A 17058-nucleotide genomic window follows, 5' to 3' on the forward strand; every position below is an offset into this window, starting at 1 on the left:
TATTTTTCTGTGTCTTTTTACATTCATACACTTAAAAAGTTCAATAAACTAATGTACAATGCTTAAATGAGTAGAAATGCATTCGTGCTTATCTTAATGTATTATGGTTACCTATTTTATAGTATAGGCTGTTGGTTTTTGTTTTAACTTTACGTTTTTTTCCCCACGCATGCAGTAAACGTGTTATTTGAGGGTTTCCTAAACAAAGAAATGATAGTTCAGAATGATAACATGGATTTGAAGTAACGTCTAAGTGGCTGTTTCACAGACGTGTCATTATAACCACAAGGTGTCATTATTGTGTTAAGCAGCTTCAGAGTCAATTATTCTCATTTCCCACGTTATCATTTATGGCTTTGTTAGCCGTGGGAGTAAAACAAGACGCTGGCATATATGAAATCCCAGAGGTTATTGTTACAGTAACATCTAAAGAGTCTTTGTACATACAATTTCCAGCTAAATATGAAATAAAAAGAATTTATTTCTTGAATTTATGCCTTCATTTTTTTATTTGTATTTATTTTACCTGCACAGAAATCATGTCGTATATAGATATGAATTACAAGTTAGGAGAAACAAATGAAAATCAAAACTTATTTTTTTCTTCGGGAGCCTCAGGAGCGCTAGATCCTAACAGAGAACATCAAAACTCATTTTTAATCCTCACTGCATATATCCTACAACACACTGTCACTGTTAATGCTAAGTTCAGATATTCACAATACAATCTGATCATTTTACAGTTATTCTGTGTTATAATATTCTGTTAAAAGAGTACCGTCAGTCTGTGCACAGCTCTGTTGTCCAGATGTGGAAGGTGTGGGATCTGTTGGTCCCTCGGGTACTGAAGAACCAGCAGGGAATCTACAGTGCAGAACAATATTGCGGTAACATAAAGGGTTTAACAGATTCACACTTGATCTGTGAGCTGCAACATAACAAAGAGGCTGGTGAGCAAATATCAATTTAAATACACATTCTTTTTTAAGAGTTCACACTTAGCTGATGATTGATAATAAAGCGTATTTGTTGTGCTGTCAAAACATCCTTGAGCCCGGGGCTCCCTCCCATCTAAAGGGCGAGAGGGGAGTTTGAGCTCAGGTAGGTCTCGAGAACTCCCAAGCTTGTAAATGTACTGAGATATACTTGGCTAAGAGTTGCTTTAAGATGCTGTTTTGGAGTAGTCAATTTGGTGTATGTCTTTGGACGGTGGGAGAAAACCGGTAAACCTGGGGGAAACGTGAACACAGGGAGAACATGCAAACTTCTCACAGAAACGCCATCTGGCCCAGTGAGGGGCCGAGCCAGCAGCGTTCTTGCTGTGAGGCAACAGTGCTAACCACTGGGCTGCTGTGCCACCCTATCATAGAAGGGGAGGAGTAGGGGTGGATTCTTCAAGATGAAGATGACTGGAGTGGAAAACTCTGGTTATTTATAGTCATTATTCATCTGATTGGTGCAATATACAGAGCTAATGCGATACCAGCCCTGTTCAACCATAAGCATATGATCCTCTCGAAACTAGTTTATAAATAAACCACACTTGGTGATAGGTGGCGGAATACACACAAAAGTATGTCAAAATGCATTGTGGCAAGAATGTTCGTAAATGTGTATTATGCAAACATAAAAAATTAAGAAAGAGTATCAGGGAGAAATCAATTCATCAATAATCAACTGAACTGAACCAACTGTATTGCAAAATGATTCGTTTAGAAGGGTTCAACACCCACAAGAACTACTTTCCAACAAATAACAACATCAACATTGTAAATGTTTGCTCTACTAAATGTGATTAATTAATTGTTTAATATAATTTAATTTTCTATCTTTGTAAATTATGTATCCTTTTATCAATTTTCAAGCCTTGTTTTGGTCTGTCAGTTAAACAGGCCGTGAATTGACAATTAATGATTATTATTCCTTTAAATTAGGGGTGCCCAAACTCGGTCCTGGAGGGCCAGTTAGTTCCAACCCCAATCAAACACACTGGGCTAGTTAATCAAGCTCTTACTAGGCTTTAGAAACACCCTTGAAGGTGTGTTGAGGCAAGTTGGAGCTAAACTCAGCAAGACACCTGCCCTCCAGGGCCGAGTTTAGACACCCCTGCTTTAAATGAAACAAATGTCTCATTAATACAACAAAATTTACAATCTGAGATAAGACGTGTATTACTAATGCTGCGTCCCAAATCGCATACTATCTGTCCTAAATAGTATTTAAAAAATAGAATTAGTATGTCCCAAATCTTAGTAGCCTACGTTGAAAAGAGTATGCCAAATGTTCCCGGATGGTTTACAATTTCTGGTAAAATTTCAAGTGTAGAACCTTCCATACTCTAATTGCTGATATTGCCCACAGTATACTGATGTGAATTCGATTAGAACTACAAACGCGGGTGAAAAGTGTAAATAAACTACAAACATGGTGGACGCGAGAGACCAATTGTCAAGTAGAGAGGCTTCGGTATAGATAGTTACTTATTATCTAGCCCACTGGAAAATATTTAAATTGCGCTTTTCATGTTATATTTCATCCTCAACAACAGAACTAAACCTATATAAAAACGTGTTTGGACATTAACGTCTAAATGCATAATTATCTAAATACCTGAGGAGATTTCTCTGCATGAAAGACTCGTGAATGGGAGATTGTCCTGCTACTGCTTCTCCAATAAGGTAGGAAATTAAATATTAGAGAAATGTGGATGATTGACAGGGCTCATAACTAAGCAACACAACAATCTGTTAATGAAGAAGTAGTATGTCCCAAAGCTTGCATACTCTTCTGTTACACACTCAAAAGTATATATATTTTTTTTTACAAAATAAAGTACATACTTTTAGGGTGTTGTATAAGTATGCAAATTGGGATGCAGCTTAAGTTTGCTAAGACCACCCTCCACCTGTATACCACTGACATTTTTAAACAGCATTTAGTGAATTCCTGTGACTTTGGCAGTTCAATTGGTGCACTAAACCAATGAATCATAAACAAATGTTTGGAAGTATCATTTTGAGAGTGCTATTGCTAGTATCAGTATATTGGATCCGTGCATTAACTCTTAAAGGAATAGTTCAGCCAAAAAAGAAATCATTTACTCATACTCCACTTGATCAAAACACTGAACACAAAGGAACTACACTGTACAATTTAGGGGGAAAACCGCCATTGACTTGCATAGTATTCTTTGGTTCCTACTATAGATGTCAACAACTGCCTTTCCCCCCAACATTCTTCAGAATATCTAGTTTTGTGATCAACAGAAGAAAAAAATTCCTAAATGAGGAAATAGTTATTTTTTGTTTGTTTGAACTGTTCCTTAAATTGTTCACAGTTGTTGATCAAGCAAAGCAAAATGACTCAATGCTCCTGACTAACTTCTGAAGAATGCAGACTATGCAATATTGTTTATGTACATTTGATGCCTTTTTACACCTGAATAGTGGACAAGCCTAAACTTTTTATTTACTTAAATTAAATCTATGTTAAGTTGTGTTTATGAATGCTTATGTACATCTTATTTTATCACTGGCTGTTTGCTTGTCTTCCATATTTTCTGTAGTTTATATTAAGCTACATTCTTATTTATTTTTTCACAAATATGACCTGATCCGTAACTCAAGTCATGAATCACTGTTCCCCTACATTACATACAACATCTCCTGAGAAATCTGTTTGGGTTCCTAGAAACTGCAACTGTTTCCAACAACGCAACACTTCTAAGGAAAGAGGAATAAGGCTAAATCATCAGATGTTTGTTATTAGTGGTCTATCTGTGATAAGCAGACTGAAGATGAGCCTCACGTGGAGGTGTAGAATCTGCTCTCCTCTCCGTCCAAGATGCCGTGATACGTTCCGATCTCCATCTCCACCTTCATCTTATTGTTGAGCAGGGTTTCATAATCGCGGCGCTGCTGCTCGATGTCTCCGCGGATGTCGGTGAGCTCGGCCTCCAGCTTTCCGATAACAGAGCCCAGATTTTGGAGCTCGATGTCGTGCCAGTGTTTGGCATCGTTGAGGGCGTTTTCCAGGCCGCGTTTCTGCAGGGATGATATATAGGTAAGTTTTGTAAAACGAATAATGCTGATCTTTTCTTTTGAGATGACTGTGTCCTACCAGAGCTCTGATCGATTCTGTCTCGGCCTGCAGATTCTGGATCTTGCAGCCGGCATCATTACACTCCGTCTTCAGACACTCCATCTCCTCTTCCTCTTGACTCAGCTTACTGTTCAAACTCCCAGCCTGCTGCACATGCACAGTTAGACCACTGTGATGTTATGACTGGAAATTGTTTGGTTATTATTGGATACGAACATCAGCAAGGGGGTCATGTTGGTGGCAGTAATGACTGGTATGACTATGTGATATTAAGTAAGTGTAAAATAACAATGAGCAATACTTTTATTAAAAAAAAATTTAAATGTTGGTTGATTTGACTAATATATTACCCTACACAAAGCAGTCTGTTATTGTTTCTTCTGGATTTTGAAAGAAATTTTGATTTAATGGGATTGATCATCCTAAATCGCAATGTGTGTCATCATTTACTCACTCTTTACCTGTTCAAAACCAAACACAGAAGAGGATATTTTGTAGAATGTTGGAAATGGCGAGCCATTGACTACCATAGTATTATTTTTTTGCTACTATGGTAGTCAACGGCTGCCAGTTTTCAACATTCTTCAAAATATCTTCCTTTTTATTCAACAGAAAGAAAAAGTTGCCCATAAAGGTGTGAGTAAATATTGAGTCAATTTTCCTTTTGGGTAAACTGGCTCTTTAATGCTAATTCAATATTTACTAATTCATTCATTTTCTTTTCGGCTTAGTCCCTTTATTAATCCGGCCACAGCAGAATGAACCGCCAACTTATCCAGCAAGTTTTTACGCAGCGGATGCCCTTCCAGCCGCAACCCATCTCTGGGAAACATCCACACACACATTCACACACACTACGGACAATTTAGCCAACCCAATTCACCTGTACCGCATGTCTTTGGACTGTGGGGGAAACCAAAGCACCCAGAGGAAACCCACGCAAAGGCAGGGAGAATATGCAAACTCCACACAGAAACGCCAACTGAGCTGAGGTTCGACCCAGCGACCTTCTTGCTGTGAGGCGACAGCACTACCTACTGCGCCACTGCCTCGCCTAAGTACATTATTATTATTATTATTATTATTATTATTATTATTATTATTATCAGGGATGCACTGATATGGATTTTTAGGCCGATATAGATAACCGATAACTGTTTTGTATGCTGTTGTTTGCATGTTAAAATTAATCAGCATTTTAAAATGCTAAATTTAATGTGTCAGACACAAAATAGACACGTCATGTTATGCACAATTTTGCAATCTTTTGACTTTAATATATCGACCTATTATTGATATCAAACCAATAACATTAACATTTAAGACAGCATTTATCGGCCGATATTGATATGGCCGTCGATATATCATGCATCCCTAATTATTTTCATCATTATTATTAGATATTTTTTACTGACTACAAAATTTATAAGGGCAGTGGAAAGATCAAAAAATGAATATATTTATACATATATATTTATACATTTTATACAATATAAATTTTTGCAAAACTATTTGGCCCAAGTTTTTCTAATAAATATCTTTGAGACGGTGGCTTACCTTGCACTCAAAGTAGGCATACGTCTCTGCACGGTTCTTCTCCACCACCCTCTCCCAGTGAGAGCGAATGAAGGACAGAATCTGGTCCAGGCTGGTCTCAGTAGGAGCGTCCGGCTCATCAACCTCACGACCGGACATCTGCTTATAGAGCATTTTAACATCCTGGAGAAGAGCAAAAGAACATCCCAATTTAACACTGAAACCCAAAAAGAATTGAGCTGTGGAGTTTATCTCGTGAACTCACCTCCATATGACTCTGCTCCACATTTATCAGCTCGGTCTTCATGCTCTCAATCTCATTCTCGAGGTCCATCCTGGTCAGGTTTGCATCATCGATGACTTTGTACAGAGAGTTGATTTCCTCCTCCACTGCTTTACGGAACGGCTGCTCATTCTCATATCTACACAATCATCCAGAGGAACACTTTATAGAATACATTTACTGAAAAACTGTTTCTTATGATGAAGGTAAGCAGTGAAACACACTCACACCTCTCTTTAAAGTCCTCTGCATTGGCCTGAACATTCTCAGTCTGAAGCATAAGTCGAGCGTTGTACAGAATAGCTTCACTGACCTGACAGAAAGCAGGGAAAGTAGGAATATGTTAATCTGTATGCCTCAGAACTTTATTTATTTATTTTTTAAAACATAATACATTTACTAAATAAATTTACGAAACAAAATATTATAAATAGTCATATAATGTAAAATATAAGAATAAAATCTGATGTTGATGTAAATGTAAGATTTTTTATACTGAATTATTTTTCATTCATTCATTCATTCATTCATTTTCTTTATAGCTTAGTCCCTTTATTAATCAGGGGTCACCACAGCAGAATGAACCGCCAACTTATTCAGCATATTTTTTAAGCAGCGGATGTCCTTCCCATCACTGGGAAACACACATACACTCCCATTCACACACATACACTACGGACAATTTAGCCTACCCAATTCACATGTACCACATGTCTTTCGACTTGTGGAGGAAACCAGAGCACCCGGAAGAAACTAAACGAACATGGAGAGAACATGCAAACTCTAAACAGAAATGCCAACTGACCCAGGCAAGGTTTGGCGATCATGCTACCCACTCATGGCGATCATGCTACCCACTGAGCCACCGTGACACCCCTAATTAATTTTTTTTATATATATATTGTACAAAAAAACAATTAGAATAATATCTAAATCAGTATGGAATAAAAAGTCATATTTTTCAGAGGCTTGATTATAACATTAAAAACAGCATTCGTAAATCAGTAGCATAACTGATGTTACATATACAGCTATGGCCAAATTTAAAGAGACCTCTTAAAAATACTTTCTCTGGATTTATGATTCATAATGTTTAAGTAACTTTTTTTATTCTGTAAATTTTGTTTCTTCTAAATGTAAAATAAACGTTTTGCATGAAAAGAGAAAGAGGTGCTTGATGTTTCAGACATGTATATATCCATTTCCAAAAAAAACAATACCAATGTCAGGAAATCTATATTTATTTGATAAAATAATCCAGATTTTTGATCATTACAAATTAAACAATTTGTTATTCTGACAAATTGTAATTTTCAAAGATGTTTTATTTGAAATTTGGTAAAATTATGAGCCCTTTACCAAAATAATATTAACATCTTAAACTTAAAGCTGCAAAAATCCAGATTATATCGATTTATTATTAAAAAATATATATTTTTTATTTTGTTCTTATTTTTTAGAATTTTAAATATTATAATAAAATCTCAAAAAAGTTTCCCAGAAAAGCCTCAGTTTTTTTACTATACTGATTTCCATTTTATTTGAGATTAAATAAAAAATATAAATTAAAATCTTGCTAATGGAGGGCAGACATGTAAACTTATTAAAATAGATTTCCAAAAAATAAATTGTATTTAAAAAAGGAAAAGAAAAAAAAGTATAACTTTAATAAAAAATGGTACGTTAATTTCCATAAAATGTTACAATATTTTCACTCAACTACACCATTTCAGAAATGATTTCTGCTATATGACCTCTACAACTCATCTATAAATCCATCCCAGTCTAACATCCTCCTACCTGTATATAAACATCCTCCCAGTCTTGTTTCAGGCCGGTCCATGTCCCAGCGCTGACGGCTTTACGATCCAAGCAGTGTCTGATCTGTTCCTCCAGCTGCTTGTTGAGCTGCTCCAGAGCATGGACTTTATCTCTGTACTCCAACAGGCATGTGTTCAGGCTGTCCACACCAAATGGATGGCCTTGCTCTCCAGGCTGAGCCACCACAGGAACGCTCGAGCATCTGAGGCCCTGCAGAAACACGCTGCTGATACCCAGAGCCCTGCGGGACACTCGTGTGCCCAGGCTACTGCCTCCTCCGGTGGGAGCATTGCCTACGAAAACTCCCCGAGGCGCAGAGGTGGCAGCCGCGCTCATGCGTCCTACACTGCCAGGACGCTCCGCTGCACCCTGGCCCAGGAAGGAGGATCGGCGTCTTGGAAGAGGCATTCCTGTCCTGATGCTTTTGAAGTGACAGGCCACTATTAGTCCATAGACATGACCACAACGCAAGCGTGAATGTCCACTAAGCTCCTTTCAGCTAAACGGCAACAGCGGGCAGCGAAGCCTCTTTATGGGGGTCTGGGCTTCTGGAAATCAGCTTCTTTGTTTTGGTACTATTGTGAAAGTGATGCTGGTGATGCTCTTTGTTCATCACCGCTAGGCTGTTTTTGGCTGCCTCAGCATAGTGGTCTTCTCAGGAAAGCTCTATGGGCCAATCCAGGACCCTCTCTCAGTATGTTTGACAATAACTTTTGGGGGGGAGGCTGAACTATCATCACAATGACCCAACAGAGCATTTGTCTGCTTGTGGTTGGGCTCATATGTGTGTTTATGAGAGATATGCTAAATGTTGCATAAGCTCACATGAATTTTTTGGCCAAAAAAAAAAAATGTTTAAAAATGTTATGTGATTTTCTTCTGTTGAACACAACGGTGATGCTATGAACAATGTTTGCAGCTTTAGTAATATTAATATAGTAATACTGGTTTCTAGCTTTCTTTAAAATACCCGCTTTTGCGTTCAACAGAATAAAGAATGTCACACAAGTTTTAATCAAAGTGAAGGGCGAGTAAATGAGATCTTTTTTATTTTATAGGTGAACTATTTCTGCAACAAAGAGCAGTATATGTTGGAAATATTATTGAAAAAAAGAGTTAAATTGCCTCACAAGATGATTCTGCATTTGATAAGTAATCTTTACCACATTTTCCTGTTTGTAGGTAGTAGATTTGTGTGTCTGTCATCAAAACAGAGAAGTCAGAACAACCTTTTCCCATGAGAAAGTGGGTTTTCATTTATTTGTTTATTATTTGTTTAATTTATCATAATATATGCATTTTGTGTCTGACCCACTGCATAAAACTACAGGGAAGTATCTGATCTACATGGTATTTTAAGACTTGAACACACACACATATATATATATATATATATATATATATATATATATATATATATATATATATATATATATATATATATATATATATATATATATATATATATATATATATATATATATATATTAGGGATGTGCGGAGCAGCCGGTATTTGTATTTGTATTTGTATTTGTTGAGGGGGGAAAAGTATTTGTATTTGTATTTGTATTTGTATTTGTTGAGGGGGGAAAAGTATTTGTATTTGTATTTGTATTTGTATTCGAGTAAAATTCAAAATGACGCAAAAATATATATAAATATATATAAATAAATATATAAAAATAAATATATATAAATTTTTCTATTACACTTCTAATTTACGTTATAGTGAAAGTATTGTTTAATTATACCCATTATATAAATTATAGACATGCAATATTGGCTGTTGTTTTTGAACATGTGATAAGAAATGTCATTGAAAAGAAAATAACATAGAAGCCATTATCTCATCCATGGTTAAACCAACAACTAATAAAATCCCATTGTGAATATTATGAAACCCACCACCACCGTTCTTGAAACTGAATAGACAGAATAAAAACAAATAATACTTCAAAAAACTGTTCTTCCTCTGAAATAACTTTTTTTCAATGGACAGAATTCCAAAAACTAATATTAACTAAATAAATCTAAATAAAACCCTGCCTGGGAGATCTGGCAGAACAAAAGTATTCTATATAATACTAAAAGATACAGCCCTGCTATTGTCATCTGCCAGCCACAAAACAGACACAAAGTTTGTTTGTTTGTTTATTTAGAGATATCTGCAAATATTTTTCAATGGAAGTCAATGGAGGAATATGACTAGTCAGTCATAATATATTTGCAGATATTTCCAATCTGACTAGTCAAATTATAATTATGACAAGTCAAAATATAATTAGAGATATCTCTAAATATATTTATGGATAGTCTGAACAAGGTTTAAATGCTAAAACGGCTTGCCATACGCTCTCCCCCAGTAGCACAGTGGAGAGTTCTCTAGTTATATCCTTTCAGTCGTTTGTTATGCAGTGACATGCAGTCAAATATTTTGCCAAACAGTCCTTAGGGATGCGGTGACACGCAGTCAGATATTTTACCGGACAGATCCGCCACTTTTGGCGCGCATAAACAATCATAAAGCTCTCGTGCTGCAGGAATGAGGAGGTCTGCTGAAGGCGCGCAGCTGACGTGCAGTAAGGGGTTTGCGTCTTTAATAAACTACAGCAGTTTGCGATCACTAAACAGTAAGAATGATTAATAAATCCATATGAAACAGCCCCTTAAAGTCATGTCTCGCTTTCAGTTTCGGGCTTTGGCGCGTTTTGCACTGAGCGTGTGTGTGTCTGTCTCTCTCTCTCTCTCTCTCTCTCTCACTCACTCTCTCTCTCTCTCTCTCTCTCTCTCTCTCTCACTCACTCACTCACGCGGGCATACACTGTGGTCTCATGAGGAAACGCTGCTTTTTGATATAGTGTTTTTCTTGCTCCCGAATACAATTTTTTTTTTAAGTATTCGTTTGAATCAAGTATTCGTAAAAACACGCTATTCGTGCCTTTCCGAATTCTGTATTCGGGTTCGGCTCCACCCTTAATATATATATATATATATATATATATATATATATATATATATATATATATATATATATATATATATATATATATATGTTTAGTATAGTTTAATATAGCTAATAATGTAGCTTAAAGGGACTAATATTTTGTCCTTAAAATGGTGTTTAAAAAATGTAAAACTGCTTTTATTCTAGCTGAAATAAACCAAATAAAACTTTGACCAGAAGAAAAAATATTATCAGACATACTGTGAAAATTTTCTTGCTCTGTTGAACATCATTTGGAACATATTTAAAAAAGAAAAAAAATTCAAAGCGGGGCTAATAATTCTGACTTCAACCGTATGCCTTATGTGGGCCATCCACCATATTGGAAACATCAAATCCAGTCAATGTACTTTAACCATGTGTTGACACTGCAAGTTGCATATGCAACCAGTTCTCTCGACAATGGAATTTCAAAAATACAGTATAAAAGCCCTGGGATTATTCACAGTTTTATCACATGGTGTTTCATCAGTGCATTAATCATGGGATTTTTTTCAATGTCTGTCTGCAGATAACATCTTGACACCAGTAGGTGACGTCAACTGACTGTGTTACAGTCTCTGAGTCAATAATTTAACTGATCTATTCAAAACACTGATTCATTCAGGAATATTCTTTGCTGCATAATCTACTTCCAGAATATACAGCAATCTAAAACAGTATATGTATGTTTTTAAATTCAGAGTTTTTAATAAAGCAGCAAAATACCATAAATACAAATGATTTACTACTTCTGATGAGGAAATTCCAAAGGACACATGTCCATCCCATGAGGCCACCCTTTTGTTAAGAAAAAGTTCAGCTTCATAAAGCCAGATAGATTCATTTTGACTAGTGTGGGAAAAATTCTGGCCATGAGGATGTTTTTCTGCTGCTGTAGATTATTACTTGCCCTCCAAAAATGTTAATTGGCTTCATCACAGATAAGTAAATTGAAATATAGGTCAAGTAGGCCTAAAAGTAAATAAATTCAGCTGTGTCAAATCTCAATGATAATAACACAAATACACTGCATATAATCTTCAATCAATAAATTAAATATATATTTATCCTTAAAAGATTTACAAAGGTGTTTAGACCTAAGAGCAGCATGTGATTCTCAAATGGCCTTTTTGTTGTTTGGTTTACAGATGTATTAGGCCAGGGGTTCCCAAACTTTTCAAGCCGCGACCCCCAAAATGACAATGCCAGTGACTCGCGACCCCCAATATCCTCTGAGGTGGTTATAAATACAGAAACCTTGCATGCAATGGCGCACACACACCAATGGACCCAAGTCTATTCTTCTTTTAATTTTTTTTAATGTATGAGAGCTGTAAATGGGCCACAAAGTTTAACCAGGTGCTATGAAATCTGCTGCATCTGACACTATTACTGTGTCTTTAATACAATGTAATTACCCCAGGGGTTGCAATCCAATAAATGTAGTAACTATAAGCTACTATAGTAACTATATATGATATATACAATACCATATATAAAATATGGTAATTCTTATGGTTTAATAAAAATAATTAGATTTTTGGAGATCACCAGGCAACCCCCCTTCATTGTCCCGCGACCCCTCGGGGGGTCCCGACCCCCACTTTGAGAACCATTGCATTAGGCTGTTGTCACTTTAAGCCAGAATTCACAGATTTAATCAGAGGCGCACGCAACTGTTATTTCCTTTATACATTATTGAATATGCTTCTGAAGATATCTGACAAGCTAACATCTAGTATGTATTTGTGACCCTGACAAAACCAGCCTTACGTTGCACTGGTATTTTTTCATGATTATAATTATAATGACTATAATATAATTAATTAATAGGGTCAGAAATATTCATTTAAACTTTTCATGACAAAAATCTTTAGACTAATATGTAAATATTATGTTCCGTGAAAATATTTTTTGTAAATTTGCTACTATCAAAACTTTCAAAACTACAAAAAGTTTTTGATTAGTATATGCATTGCTCTACAATTCATTAAGACAAATTTAAAGGTGATTTTCTTCGTAGTTAAACTTTTTGAACTCTCAGATTCTAGATTTTCAAGTAGCAGTAATGTGGCCAAATATAGTTCTATCCTAACAGACTATTCATCAATAGAACACTCATGATTGCATGTTTTTTGGTCACTTGGTCTATTCATAAGATTTGAAAGATTACTCAAATTTATTTTTGTATACTGTGAACCGGCTTTTATGCATGTTAACAGAGCATTCAAATAAGGACCTGAGTTGTGCTTGGTTTAAAGCTATTTCAGTATTTAAACTGCCAAAAACACATGTACAACTGTTAAACTCTCAAGGCGGCACGTGTCTGGTCTGAAACTGTCTGTGGGCACAATTGTTCGTGTCTGCTTTTGCTTCACAACTTTGTTTTCACTGCATGAGAAACTGACGCATGGCATGAAGGTGTGAGAACATTTGTGTCTCACAATGAATGTGCTAGAGTTAGCGGCCATGTATAAACAACTTAAATAAAGGGATGTTAAGCAGAAAAAAAATACTGTATTTCTGAAGAGCCTAACACTGTATATGTGAAGAGGCTAAAGTGTTGTCATTTTCACCCTACTGTATAGGCAATTACTGCTAAGGATGCTTTATCTGTCTGTTTTGCAATATTAAAATGTTAATTCACTAAAAAATGAAACATATGTTATTAATTACTCACCCATATATCATTCCCAACCCCTGGAACCTTCATTTGTCTACTGAACACAAATGAAGATATTTTAGGTGAAATCTGACAGCTCCCTCACCCTTCATAGACAGCAAAGTTCCTGACTCATTCAGAAAATCTAATGTACAAAAAATATCTTCAAAAGAGACCATGCCTTCAGTGGATCAATCAGAATATTATTAAGCTTTTAAAAAGAATACTTTTGTGTGTACATTAAGAAAAAATTGTTAAAATTGCATATACATCAGCACACAGTGGTGGTTATGAACGCACCCTATACTGACAATGAGGATGAGTAACTGTTGAATAAGTTCAACTTATTTTTGTTTTATGTGTGCACCAAAGAACTCTTGCAGCTTCACAATATTTCGATTGAACCCCAATTAAGGCAAATGGTCTGTTTTGCGGAAGTTTTTGGGTATTTTTTTGGACTCTGAATAAAGCACTTTAATTTAATCTCAAATACACTCACCGGCCACTTTATTAGGTACACCTGTCCTATTGCTCTTTAACGCAAATTTCTAATCAGCCAATTACATGGCAGCAACTCAATGCATTTAGGCATGTAGACATGGTCAAGACGATCTGCTGCAGTTCAAACCGAGTATTAGAATGAGGAAGAAAGGTGATTTAAGTGATTTTGAATGTGGCATGGTTGTTGGTGAAAGATGAGTTGGTCTGAGTATTTCAGAAACAGCAGATCTACTAGGACTTTCATACACAACCATCTCTAGGGTTTACAGAGAATGGTCCGAAAAAGAGAGCAGCAGTTCTGTGAGCGCAAATGCCTTGCTGATGCCAGAGGTCAGAGGAGAATGGCCAGACTGGTTTGAGCTGATAGAAAGGCAACAGTAACTCAAATGACTACTTGTTACAACTGAGGTATGCAGAAGAGCAACTCTGAATGCACAACACATCAAACGTTGGGCTACAGCAGCAGGAGACCACACCAGGTGCCACTCCTATCAGCTAAGAACAGAGAACTGAGGTTACAATTCGGACAGGCTCAATTTTGGACAATAGAAGATTGGAAAAAACATTGCCTTTCAAATTCTGCTGTGAAATTCAGATGGTAGGGTCAGAATTTGGCATCAACAACATGAAAGCATGGATCCATCCTGCCTTGTATCAACGATTCAGGTTGGTGGTGGTGGTGGTGTTATGGTGTGGGGGATATTTTCTTGGCACACTTTGAGTCCATTAGTACCAATTGAGCATTGTGTCAACACCACAGCCTACCTGAGTATTGTTGCTAATCATGGCCATCACTTTATGACCACGGTGTACCCATATTCTGATGGCTACAGCAGCCTAACGCACCATGTCATTAAGTGCGAATCACCTCAGTATGGCTCTTTAAACAGGACAATGAGTATACTGTACTCAAATGGCCTCTATAGTCATCAAATCCCCACAGTCGCAGTTTCAATCCAATAGAGCACCTTTGAGATGCGGTGGAATGGAAGATTTGCATCATGAATGTGCAGCCGACAAAATTTGCAGCAACTGCGTGATGCTATCATGTCAATATTGACCAAAATCTCTGAGAAATATTTCCCGTGAATTGTTGAATCTATGCGATGAAGGATTAAGGCAAAAGGGGGTCCAACTTGGTACTAATAAGGTGTACCTAATAAAGTGGCCAGTGAGTGTATATTCATTTGTGTTCTGAAGAGGATTGAATGTGTGAGGAGATTGGAACAACAGTAATTAATAACAGAATTTTTATTTTTGTGTGAATTAATCCTTTAAATTCTTTATAAAGCTGTCATATTATATTCATATTAAACATGACAAAATCAGGGCGATTTAATATGCAAAATGCTACTAGAGGCAGCAACGAGATAGAATTATTCATTTTTGTGCAGTTATGAAGGTGTTATAATTTGACAGTCCTTATCCTGTTTATCTGTTAACCTCAGCAGAAACTGGTGCTGTGGGGCCTAGAGAAATCTGGCTGATTCATTACTGCCTGTCAGTGAATATTGAAGAGCCTAAGGTCAAGATCAGACCTACAGCTGCAACATTACACAAGAGACACTGTATTTCTATCTCCCAGACTTTTTTTGTGAGTGTTTGAAAGCCATTTTAAGCTACAGTATGTAAATTTAGGTGCTTTCAGGACCTACAGTCTGAAACTGAAAACAAATGAAAAAAAAAAGAAACAGAACTTTTAGTATGTAACCCAGATTCAATTTTGGTTTCGTATTTAAACTCAGAGCAGAAAACCTTTGAATATCTTGCACAAAGGGGGTCTTTTGAATCATTAGATTACACCGCATAAATTTTGATGTACTTTTTGTCAATGTTTGCCACAGAATTCTTCTGGTTATTTTTGCATTATAAATCAATGCACTGCTATACAGTATATGTAAATAAAAGTGGACAAACCTAACCTATTAATCAAGCACCAAAACAACCAAAATATAAAATACTAATAATAAAACCTCTTCCTGCTTTAAATAATGCAAGGAGAAGTACAAAGTGCACGTCAGAATGTTCAGGCATTCAAAATACAGTCATATTTTTCCACTGAAGCAAAAACAATTCCTCTTTGGAGGGTTTTCCCTTCCCTTTCTGCATAATTTATTGCTAAGGGGATTTTATAAATAAAGTTAATATTCTTTTTGCTTTTAAAACATATTAAAATATTGTGTAATGACATACATGTACATCATAGCATATTTTACCATGGAATATATGCAAACATTGAGTACATAAGTAAAATAGAGTACATTTTTTTAAAAAAGATTAAATTTTTTGATTAAAAAAAGATTAAATGTATCCTTTTTAAAAGTTGTCAATATTTTATTACCAATTATTTAAAAAATATTCCAGATTACACTGTTAAGTGAAATTATGCCATGGGCTCATCTTGAGTTTGTGAAATGAGTTATGATATGCTTCAGCTGCCATTAGGACAGGCACAAACCAGTCATCGGTAGAGTCTGCCCTTGAGTCTTTCAAGACCAAGCAGAAGTCTGTCAGATTCCAGCTTTTATTAATATGATACCACGCACTGACCGTTATGCAAGAGTTCAGTGATGATAGACTTATCCACATTAAGGTGGAGCTGAAGATTATGTTGGGCACATGTTATTATTTAGCTTCAGGCTATGATTTCATCGCGCTAAAGGATTTTAAAGTTCATGATAATTTGAGCTGATTTTAGAGCACATTGTTTCCATTTGTCTCATGTTTTCTTTACAATAACTAATGAAGCTTTTTAAAAAGAATCTCAAACAATTTGTTCAAGATGGCTTAGCATACCTGTTATTTCATACCATCTGGCTCTAAAAGGAATAGTGACCATCCCAAAGTGCCCATGTAATCTGATTAAATCAAATAAAATATACATGCAAACAACACGTATATCACTAATGCACATTTAGATTTAGTCATTTAGCAGATGCTTTTCTCCTAAGCGACTTACAATTAAGTAGACATTTAGCGATTCAACAAAAAGAGGCAATACAAACGTTAGTGCTAATTATACAAAGGAACTTGTTTGTGCTCAAAGAATTTTAGTGCTTAAGTCAGAAGGAAGAAAGGATTTAGTACCTTAATGCTTTCTTTAAGAGTAAAAAAAAAGAGTGCTGTTTTAAAGTGCTCTTGGATTAAAGGAGTTCCTCTGCACTCTGA

General features: G+C 36.0%; 2 protein-coding genes across 4 annotated transcripts in view; one reads left to right on the forward strand and one right to left on the reverse strand.

The window, feature by feature from the left end:
• Window positions 1–17058, forward strand: part of ccr9a (chemokine (C-C motif) receptor 9a) — a 164256-nt gene that overhangs the window by 125698 nt on the left and 21500 nt on the right. The window lies entirely within an intron of this gene.
• On the reverse strand, window positions 491–8246 carry bfsp2 (beaded filament structural protein 2, phakinin). Of its 3 annotated transcripts, none has more exons than XM_005163493.5 (8): window positions 7721–8246; window positions 6151–6233; window positions 5903–6059; window positions 5659–5820; window positions 4120–4245; window positions 3808–4043; window positions 779–864; window positions 491–630 (listed from the first exon to the last, which is right to left on the reverse strand). In XM_005163493.5, the coding sequence occupies exons 1-8, from the start codon at window positions 8147–8149 to the stop codon at window positions 587–589; spliced, it is 1323 nt and encodes a 440-aa protein (XP_005163550.1). In that variant the 5' UTR covers window positions 8150–8246; the 3' UTR covers window positions 491–586.

This window comes from Danio rerio, chromosome 2, assembly GCF_049306965.1.
Source record: "Danio rerio strain Tuebingen ecotype United States chromosome 2, GRCz12tu, whole genome shotgun sequence".
Taxonomy (NCBI): Eukaryota; Metazoa; Chordata; class Actinopteri; order Cypriniformes; family Danionidae; genus Danio; species Danio rerio.